Here is an 11,658-nt window from a genome sequence, read left to right on the forward strand (position 1 = left end):
CAATAGTCAGTCAGTTTGGTCCAGAAGGGCTGATGCACAGGTGGGTAAGATCGAAGCAGCAGCAGCAATAGAACTCACAGCAGCCAGAGCTGTCAATCTACCTGCTCTCTGGACTTTCAATTAAAAAAAAAAAAAATTAACTGGAGCACAAAATATGTTAACAAATTCTCTATAGCATTCTTCTTAATCTGAATCATTTACTGTTGTACTTGGAAAGTATCTAATTGAAGTATCCTGTATTGGCCTCCTGGGTTCTGATCAGCAAATTTCTTACAAAGGGTGAATTACCACATTCACTACAGAATTTATTTCTGCACTGCCTGAAAATTATGCAAGCAAGATAAATACACGTTATATATTTGAAACTCACTTCATAATGGTCCAAACAAAGGAACAAATTCCTACAGTCACAAACTTAAAAAAAGAAATTCTTTTCGGTATTAACTATGAACCTCCAGAAATGTCATCCGTACTTTTAGCATGTTTGTTTATTGTTTTCCTTCTGTTTTCTCCTGTCATCCAACTACAGATTCTTTGAATACCCTTTTCCTTTAATCCATCACACCTTTCACACTAATACTCACCTCATAATCCTTTAGTTTTTCATCATCAGCAGCTTCTCCCTTATGAACTGCATGCCCTACCACACTCTAAAATTTAGTCACCAGTTGAATATGCTCCACTTTCAAAATCCGTAAATACAATATTCTTTTCTAAACAAACCTTACCAATGTGCATCTTTCCCATTCTATTTAAAATTGTGAGCTTGCTGTTAGTTTTCATCTTGACCTTCAGGTTCTCAAACCTTATCAGTTCTAATCTATTCATCTCATCTCATAGAGTTGCCCTTGCCGCTGACCCAGCCCAGATTTATTTATGTCTTTTCTTCAACATATTCACTAGTACTAGAAAGTCTTCCACTTTGTTTTACAACATGTAAGGCTTGCTAATCTCCTGACCCAAGTAAACTTCAGTGGTTTTCTTGATCCATTTAGATAACAGGGCTAAGTGTTGCTAGAGAAGCCAATGCAGATATGTTGACTACAGTGACAACAAATGTTAATTTTGTTCCTCATTGTGGCCCTCGAATATTTTATTATGCCTTCTGCTTATCCTCTGCTACCTTCCCCAAGCTCCTCACATAATAATTGATCTCCACATGCGACCACACTTACACTTATTTAAGAAGGATAAAGTCATGCTTAGATGGCAAATTCTCCGTAGTCAGGATTTTTATCAGTTTTATCACAGAATCCCCATCTTCCTGCACAGCACAAATAAGAAAAAAATCCTCAAAAATGTGTTAAATAAATAATAGATATTTAGTTAACTAATAATTGATTCAATTTACTTTTTCCAAGATGTGACCAGCCTCTTCTTGTGCTACTACCGATCATATCAACCTTCTTAGAACATTCTGGAACTTACTCTTAAAAATTATCTTCACTCTCATTATACTTTCACTTATTCTTGCAAGGGTATTCTACCCTGAAAAACATTAAACGCACATTCAGGTTTTCATATTCTAGCTTTAAAAATATATCTTTCCTTCAATAATAATACTACCTGGAATAATATCCTCTTCCCATGATTTAACACTGAACTTCATTTTCTCTCTACACAGTTTTAAGACCCTCCATGACATTAATCATGAACAAATAGACTTCTGTTTCTATTTAACCCTAATATGCATGTTTTTTCTCCATGACAACAGACTTTTCAACTTTCTTTACTGAAAATATTCAAATACACAGAATATTTGAAAGAATACTACAATGAAGCCAGCCTAAGCACTCCCTGGAGTTAAAATTGGTTGATAAATGATGATTTGCTTTATACACACATACTTTTGATGATTCAGAAGAAATTAAGTTGCAGACATCACAGCATTTATCCCTAAATAATTCACCATGCATCTCCTGATATCATTTCTTTTCTAGTCCCATGTGCTAATGTTCCCAATTCTACCGAAATTTGATCTTTATATCCAAAATTTTAAAAAGATAGAATATGGTCAAACACAGTGGCTCACATTTTAATGCCAGCATTTTTGGAGGCCAAGGCGGGAGTTTAAGACCTGGGAAACATTATGAGACCTATCTCTCCAAAAAATAAAAAAATAAGCTGGGCAAGGTGGAATAAGCCTGTTGTCCTAGCTACTAGGAACATAATATAGGGGGATTGCTAGAGTCCAGTAGTTAGCTGGATATTGCAGACAGCTATGATGACACCACTGTACTCTAGCCTGGGCAACAAAGTGAGACTCTGTCTCAATAACTAACTAAATTAAATAAATAAATAAATGTAGAATAAAATTAACATTCAGTCACTGTATTTGGTTATCTTTCTTCTCTTTTATTTTATAAAAGTCCCCCCTAGAGGGGCACTGCCTTTTGAAGAGATTAGGTCACAGGTGTTATATTTTCAAGGCAGAAAACCTCACCTTATGAATTTACCTGATTATTTTCTCATGGTTTAGCTTAACTTGTTCTTTCCCTGCATTTTCCATAAGCTGGAAGTTAAGTAACAAGGTGTTATTAGATTCATGTTAGACATTGTTAACACCAGTATTTTTTATAGACAGCATTAGTGTATAGACCTACTGTGGCATCACAAGCACACAGGTTGTCAGGTTGTCTACCAGTGATGCTAGATTTGGTCATTCAGTTATTTAACAAGACGACTGCCACATATGATGAGGAAAATATCTGAGCACCAGATATTTTCCAAAATACTTTTAATTGGTGGTTTTATCACTGTTTGATCATTCTTGCTTGAATCATTTATTTCAATGGTAGTTAGAAACATGAATTTTCTAATTCTAGGATTTCTTACATTTAACTCCTTTTATGAAGAACTGTCCTTTAATTAACAAAGGCAGAGTAACTACATAATTCTTTCAATTTAATTATCATCATATTTTTTAACTTAGAGTATCACCATGAACTCATGGATTTTACCTTTATTCCATGTTTTACCGTCTGTTACAGTCACTCTCAATGCTAAAATAGCTTTGAACTAGGTAATCGGAAGACCCTTCAAGCTGGTCCCTGCTTACATTGATTCAACTTTGTCTTTCAGTATTTCTAACTTTCCAACACAATGAGCTATCGCGAGCTCAACTTCTATTTTTTTCTGCTCAGACCTAATATCAACCAACTGCCTGTTCTCTGGTCCTTTTTAGCAGAGAATGATATTTAGAAGCCTGGATTTCAGCACTAAGTGTGCTCAGTGCTTCTGTAGACACATTGCTTTGAAGTCTTTTCAGAGGACTAAGATAGTAAATATATTTATTTTTTAAAGCTTTATAGTATATTTTAGTAACATAGATTAGCCTTCTCTTTGCCTTCTTGGGGTATTCCTTGCTATTCCTGCTTGTTTATACTTCCATATATATAATTAAAATCATCTAGTTCCAGAAAAACTTCTTATTGGTCTTCCTACTGCGATTATGTCATATGCCCACATGCATGTGCACACCTACACACACACACACACACCGAGAGAGAGAAGTACGTAATCTTGGGAACAATAGCCCTTTTTATGATGCTACCACATCATAACCAGAATCATGGGTCACTTTTTCATTTGCTCAAATGTGTCCCATTGATTTAGTTTCTTCTTAAAATTAATACATTTTTAATTACAGATTCAAAGACCTTTTCCTCAGACCTTGCCTTTTCTTGAGTCTATGCAGCATCAATTCCACTAAATAACACTTCTTTGTTTATACACAGCCACTTTTCTGAGTTTCAGTGGCTGTCATCCTAACTCTCTATTTTTCTGCATTTTACCAGTACCTTTTACACCCACCGGGAAAAATACTGTTTGTTTTTTTCCCCAAAATTTCTATCGTGGGATGACTTAGTCTTACCTGGAATTTTAGGGTAGGTGTAGTACCCTAAAATTGTAGTATCTCCTCCTAAACTTAAGGATATTAAGTGTGTTCTCCAGCTCTAGACCTGAATTGTAATTGAACATTGGTCTTTTCTCCCAGAAGTTAATGTCAGAACTTCAAGTTTGTGGTATGTTGAAAACTGAACTATTCCCCCCACCAACAACCAAATCAAAGCCTCCTCTAGATATTATTTTTCTCTTGGCTTATTTTGTTGCAAATGACTAGTTCTCCAGATATCCAGATTCTAAAATTAGAGGGTACCTTTTAATATTCCCTACACATTAGCCTCCAAATCTACTGATTTTATAGACATATGATTAATCATGAAATGTCTTTAAAATCCATTTCATCATGTTCATTCACACTGCCTCCACTGTGGTTTACGTGTCCCAATCTTAATTGAAAATGCTCATTTTCTCAAGTTCCAAATAAACTATTGGATAACTGAAGACTTTTTTAATATCTGAGGAAGCAATTAAACACAGAATCCTAAAATAGTATCCTGCTGTTATTCACATGTGTTTTATGTTATTAACAAACAGGTTAAATGAGCTTGAGAAGTGTCACCTCCAAATAGGTGTAAAAGTAAAATTCGGAGGTGAAGATGATGATGTTGGTGAGATGTTAGTAGACAGAAGAAACACCTATATTTATAGACTTGCTGTATTATAAAAGAATTAGCTGTTTGGTTTTCCTTGTACAAAAGACTAATTTTCCACATCACACTGCAAAAGGTTCAAGAGTGAAGATTTTATTTTATACTTAGTAAGTAAATGCTGAATGCTTTTTCTAGGGCCTCTGCAAAACCACTGATAACTATCTACTTTGTCTCAATTATAGAGCACAAGTGGTTAAGTCACAATTCCATGCACTGGGCTCTTTTCAGAAAATCCACTGGTTTGGACAGATATATAATAACAGTATGTCCACTTGAAGGTCATTTCAGAATCAGTCTGAGTCTCTAGATAAGTGGTATGATTTTCTTTTATTCCTGGCCACAATACTCACTAGTGAAAAGCGCTAAGTAATGAAAACTTACCTGGTATGGACATGGAGAGAAGGGACCACTTTTACACTATTGGTGGGACTGAAAATTAATACCACCTTTTTGGAAGGAGGTATGGAGAATCCTTTAAGAACTCAAATTAGACCTCTCATTTGATCCTGCAATCCCATTACTGGGCATCTTCCCAGAAGAAAAGAAATCCTTTTATCATAAAGACATTTGTACTAGACTATTTATCGCATCTTAATTTACCAACAAAATGTGGAAACAACCTAAATGCCCACCAACCCAGGAAAGGATTAACAAGCTGTGGTGTATGTATATCTTGGAATACTATTCAGCCACTAAAAAAGATGGAGACGGTATATCTTTTGTATTAACCTGGATTGAGCTAGAACACATTATTCTTAGTTAAGCATCACAAGAATGGAAAAGCAAGAATCCAATATACTCAATTTTAATATGATGGCAGTAGATGATCTAATAAAATGTGGGGGGTGGTAGGGGAATAAGGGGGCAGGGAGACGGGAGGAGGGAGACAGTTGGAGTGTCATGATATATGGCACATCTCTTGTGGGTGGCACACAATTATAAGAGGGACTTTATCTAACAAATGCAATCAGTGTAACCTAATTCTTTGTACCCTCAATGAATCACAAACAATAAAAAGAAAAAAGAATACTTGCCAAACTACACTTGTATTAAATAATGTATCAAGAATAAATACCAGGGCTGTCTACAGATATCCATCCATATAATAAGAAAAATGTGAAAAATAATGACTGGATATGTTCCAGACAGCCCCCACATAGCAATTGTTTTATAGTAGGAAAAAAAAAAAAACGATCGAAAAAATTCCTCTCCACAAATAAAGCATCCCTGAGTAAAGGACAGACATGAGGTGTCAGTTAACACTTCCTGCATGTCATCTGTCCTTCTACCACCTGTGGAGCTTTCAGCAAGTATTTCTCCAAGTCTCTATGTCTGCCAGCATATAAAAGGATGATGATACTATCTATTTACGTGGGGAAGAACGAATGGAAGTATTTGCCACATCAATAAATGTTATTCCTTTTCTTTCTCTCTCATCTTGATTTAAGGAAAAAATACTCCCACCTGTTAACAATTTCCAAAACAACTCAGAAATATGTTCTTCCTGTTATTATTTAGCATATGGCTATCAAAATGTGTCTAAACACTTTCTCTGAACACATGGATTATGTACAAATGCAATTAACTTTCACTGTAAATTTAGGAAAATATTCAACTATGCTATTCTAAGCAAAAATATCAATCGATAAGTTAAATGGAATCTTGCCATATACTTATTATACTTGCACACTAAAAATCTCTAGCTTTTCTTTGGTATGAGGGTACTTAGAGATGCATTTTACCTCATCTTTCAGAAAACTGGGAAAAGTTTCCCATGTTCTCGTCTATAAATTTCCTCTCCATTTAGATGTATACATTCCCAAAGAAATAACTCCCCTAGTTTTGACCCAGCTGAGGAGTCTTCAAGGACAGTCCAGAAGACATTTATCCTTCAATAGCAACTAAGTGTAGTTCTCCTATTGCTACTTCTGTGGCCAGGAATGGATAGAAAAATATAAATCAATGTCTTTGTCTTCCAGGATTCTGCCTCAGAAAAATAAGAAGATAATGCAAAAGAAACAAAAACCTTTTCTTAAATGTAGGGAAGAACGAGAAAAACACAAAGTCATTTTTCCACTATATAAGTCTGATATTTAACACAAGTCTAACAAATTTAAGGAAGAACCAACAAATCCCCAATATGTTTGTGAAAATCTAAATCTGTGGGAATAAACAAAACTACTAAAAGCTGGTGATTGCTGTGTTAGGTCTATGTCTCCTGTAGACAAAAAATTAATAATAAAGGGCACAGTGATAAGATTGTATTTATATAAACTTGCTGAATGCGTAACTGTTATTGATACATTCATAAATCACCAATTACTTAAATTCTATTTAATATCATTCTCAAAATAATGGTGTAGTTAAACTATTTGGCAATAACGTCAAAGTTTGTGTTGTCACAGCCAATTATCAAAGAAAAATTTATTTAGTCAAAGAATCATACTGAGTTTTGAAAATGGAATCTTAAAAAGCATTTGTGCAAGACATGAGAAGTAGCAGATAATAATACAGGAGAATAACAATAACTGCAGATCAGTGAGAATGGTTGTTAAAGCTAAGTTTTTGTTTACTTTCTGGAGATCAAGACACAGATTGAAGAATAAAATTCACCATTACCTCAGTTTTTCCCCACACAGCACAGAGGTTTCTTAGGGGCAATGTGATAAAAGTAGTAAAAAGATAGCAGTTTTTTAAAGTCACAGCTATTTACCACTTAAGCCTTTTCAAAAGTTAGAGAGGAAAATCATTAAAATATTTTCCTGAAATTCCTTCTTATTAAACAATGCTACACATCCACTGCTTTTCCACTGCTATAAGGCAGCTTTTTTGAGGACTGGAAATGTAGAGTTTTATTTGATTTGAGGCATTGCATAATTCATCGCTGACAGTATCAGTAAATAGGAAACCAAGCACGACCACTTACTAGGATGGAAAGCTTTCGAAAATGCAACAGATATTTTTACTGGCATTTTCATATAATTATTACTGGCTTCTTAAAATAAGTTTTATTTGACAACTAGGCATCCCAATATTAAAAGTAATACATCTGTTATATTAAAGAATAGGAAAGAGTATCTTTATAAATGTGTGTTTGGAACTTTCCCCTCCTTATTCATAATACTACCATAGTGTAGCTAGGGGATCACAGTGCTGAGTGATTGGCTTTAATGGCTCTGAAAAAATAACTTTTAAAAATTATTGTGTTTACCTCTTATGATAAAAATATATTCATTAAAATATTCTTGAACAGACTATAAACTCAAGACAGAATCTCAGGATTTTCTTTATTTCTATCAAGATTGAGAAAGAAAATGCAAAATTAATTCAGTAATCCAAGATTTTTAACAAACCCACATTTTACCATGCCTTAGAAAAGTTCTAGGATTTTAACAGGTTGTTTAAAGTTTGTGATGGTTTTTGTCATAATTTTTTCAGAAGGTAAAATATTTGAGGTCAGTTAGTGGCCCAACCACCAATTTAATGTATGTGTCTTCTTTCCCTCACTGCGTCTCCTTCACTTGGAAACCCTGTCTCCCTACAAAATAAAAGCTTTTTTTTTTTTTTTTAATCTCTTTTTCTGAGTAAGTAGTTGAAAAAATACACACCATTAAGTTGACTGGAATCTCAAGAGGGTTGCTTGGTCAAACGGACAAAATGTTTTTCCATAAGAAACCAGTAGGCGGTGCTAACTCTAGGATGCAATCAATTTGTAACCAAGAAACTCAGAACAGGTGGCCAGTTTAGGGAGTTGTAGAATTCCTGGTATGGTTCATGGAGAAGGAAATTTGAAAGTAACAGGTAGAAATTTGATATGTTGATTTACATAACATAATGAAAAAGGAATATGAAATAAATTAAAACATAACATGATGAAAGGTTCTCAGAAAGATTTTTATTTACAGAATTTCTGTCTCCACATTAAATTCCTGTCAGTTTCTTTTTTCGTCCCATTATAGCTTCAGTTTTGTTTGTAAATACATAGAATACAGCTAGTGCTTTGCTCAATCTTAAAACACAAACTACCCAACCTTAGGGCAACAACTGCCTCTTTTAATGAAAATTCAGGTTTAGTCACTCAAGTTATTTCTTTCTTGTTTGCACTCTCTCTTTTAAAAGAACTAAATGACTTACAATCAAACCTATAAAAATACACAAATACATTGTCTCGTTTCTTAAAGCATTTCTCCATATATACATTCGTATGATTAAAATGATTTTAAAGATCCTAGAATGTTATAAATGGCTTTGGAAAAACGATTGATGTGAGCTATTCCAACTATATGAAAAACTACATGTTAGCAACATGCTCAACACACTAAAATAAGAAAAATCCAAATTCAGGGTTTAGGGACATAACACTGGCTGCAAATCTTAGATCTATGCACTTCCATATATCAAGTTTGGTGTGTGCAGACAGTGACACAAACAATCTTCCTTATATAAATGCAACACGACTTCATTCACGGAGAAAAGCTGTCCCTAATAAAAAAAAATAACGCACATTCAATGCAGTGTCCAAAGACCTTTAAGATAAATGTGTACATTGTGAATAAACTATCTATAGCTTTCTAGCTATTACTATAAATTTTAATCTTCTACAGATTAAACAACTGTTTGCCCTCCATACTCTTTCACTACAGAGTATTAAAAATAAAGCATAAAACTTTTCATTCCACACACTTAACTGAAATGTTTGCTTGAGAAAAGCCAACGTATATTGCTAATCCCTTTGTTATGGACCCACAGGTATGTTGGGGTTGAGCTTATTTCTGTGGTAACCCTGAAGAAAACTTAATCTGAGAAGTTAAAAGTTATTTCATTTGTTTTATGCTTATTTAACAGAATTCAAAATATATGTGCATGATAAATTGAAGGCTAAACTTTTTCTTTAAGGGAAAAAGATAAGAAAATAAAAGCTTCACCATCAAATAATTTAAACAACAGTTACCTTCCAGTTTTAAAGATTTAAAATACGACTTTATGAAATTTATTTGGGCAGCAAATTTTCCAGCAGATTCTGCCCCTATTTTAAAAACAGGAAAGGCTTTTTACTGCCAACTGGCGCATCTTAGAAAGTAGGGCTAGATTTTACGGAAAACATGTAACAGGACGATTATAAGATATCATAGATACATTCCACACTGAGTAATTCCCTGCCACCAACACACAAAATCATCACCTCTCTCCTGCCTCTATCCAGTTAGCAGGGGAAACCGTTGAATAAGTATCGGGTAATCAAACAGAAGAGAACACTGTCCCTTTAAAACTTAAATAAAAGGGTATCTGGAAGTTAAAGGATGTTGTTAATGCAAACTTAGAATTTCCTCCTCGACATTAAACCCAAGTGACCACCCTGTAAGTAACTATTTCCTCATCCCCTGGAAGACGACACCAGCAAGCACTTAAAACCGATGCAACGCAGCCGAGAAACAAGATCCGAAGACAGCACCACCAAGAAAGCAAAGCCCTTTGGAAAGGCGAAGAGGCTGGGGAAGACCCACTGCGTTGTTTACTCATAGCGAAGAGGGGGAGCGGGAGTTGAGCTGCTGGGGCCGGTGCCATCTTCAAGGCTCTAGAAACGTCTCGCGCTCTGGCCCGCGTGGCCTGGAGCCGACCCCTCTAGAAGATGTCCCTGCCTCTTTTCTCCACCATTTCCCGGTGGCTCTGAGGGACCGCCCAGCCGGCCCGACGGCCCCAGACACGGCCCTCGCCCCTCCTGCCTTCCAAGTGGCCCTCGGAGAACTTGCAGGGCCAGCTGGCCACCGCGTCCCCGGCTGGCAAAGCCAGAGGAGCAGACGCCGCCGGCCGGGGAGACGACCTGGGCGCAGCGGACCCGGGAGGTGAAGGAGGGGGACAGTGTGCGCACATCCTAAACCGATCCTAAGGCAGCGAACGGACTTTGGTGTTCCCTGGCTGTCCACGCGCCTGTCCCCACCGCGGGCTCGGACACTGCCCGGAGACGCGCGCGCGCAAAGACACACACACTCACACATTTCCTTGCCAGGACCAGCGTTGCCATTGCACACCCGGGAAACGCCTCCAAGGGGACCAAGTACCTGCTCTCTTTGAGCTGCTCAGCTGTTCACTTCATCCTCCGTTGACAAGGAAACCAAACCGCACTTCATTTTTTTTTTTTCCAGAAAAACCTTCCACTGCCATCATTTGAAAATTGATTTACCGGGAGGGGAGGGAGAGGAAGAAGGAATAATATAGATATAGATATCAGGATATCTATCATAAAATTATCTCGGTTTTTTTTTTAAAAAGTCAAATGTGCAAAAGTCATAGTTTATTTAAAGGAGGAAAAAAGTATTTTGCTTAAAAATGATCCCAGTAACCAGCTGCAAGAAAAGTTTCATGTTATCAATAGGTATCAAAAACAGGAGGGAAAAAAACGAATTTGTTCTCCCCGGCTTTCAAAAAGGGAACAAAAAATAGAAAATAAATGTCTTCGCTCAGTGGTTTGCACCAGTATTGCAAGACCACAAACTTGTAAACACTGCCGTAAAAACCCACCTATACAAAAATGTTATCAGAAAAAAAAAGAGTATGTCAAAAAAAAGAGTTAGAAACATGCTTTTTTTCTTATTTTTACCAAGGAAAAAAAATAAGCACCATACTTCATATCTCTTTTTCCATAAAACCAGTTGCATATTGTGCTGGACTTGGGAGACGCTCCCAGCGGGCACCGTGGCCGCGGACTCCCACACACAGCGCCTTGTCTACAGAACCATCGCATGCTAGAAAAACTTGGATTCAGGAAAAGGCTCAAAACCATGCTCCTCCAGCTTTCCCAGATACAAACAATAATCAAAGAAGTGGAAAAAAAGAGAAGAAAAAAAAACAAAAACAAAAACAAAAAGGACAAAAAAAAAAAAAGAATAGGACAAGAATGCCACTGAGAAGGTACTCACCGAGCGGGAGTAAAATGTTGGAATAAAAATGAGATTTAGTATAAAATACAGTATGGCGGTGGAAGAAGGAATGAAGCGCGTTTTTTTCTCTCAGTCTCTGCCTCAGGCACTGACACGTGACTCGGCGCCAGGCTGACTCGCAGGCAACGGGGAAGGACCGAGGCTGCGAGAGGGGAAGCCCGAGG

At 36.4% G+C, this 11,658-nt stretch overlaps 1 protein-coding gene across 14 annotated transcripts in view; it reads right to left on the reverse strand.

The window, feature by feature from the left end:
- Window positions 1-11,658, reverse strand: part of RALYL (RALY RNA binding protein like) — a 698,583-nt gene extending 686,925 nt beyond the window's left edge. For 4 of the 14 annotated variants that reach the window (XM_023517662.1, XM_023517678.1, XM_023517646.1 and 1 more), the window contains exon 1: window positions 11,474-11,652. Coding sequence is in view for 4 of the 14 variants with exons in the window: in XM_023517670.1 (XP_023373438.1) it covers window positions 10,061-10,121 (61 nt within the window). In the remaining 10 variants the exon portion in view is untranslated. Of the gene's footprint in view, window positions 1-10,060; window positions 10,394-10,615 lie in introns of those variants that run through there. The other 10 variants (XM_023517670.1, XM_023517636.1, XM_023517668.1 and 7 more) reach the window with 4 other exon arrangements.

Source organism: Otolemur garnettii, unplaced genomic scaffold, assembly GCF_000181295.1.
Source record: "Otolemur garnettii isolate 467f Iridium unplaced genomic scaffold, OtoGar3 scaffold00004, whole genome shotgun sequence".
In the NCBI taxonomy this organism is placed as follows: domain Eukaryota; kingdom Metazoa; phylum Chordata; class Mammalia; order Primates; family Galagidae; genus Otolemur; species Otolemur garnettii.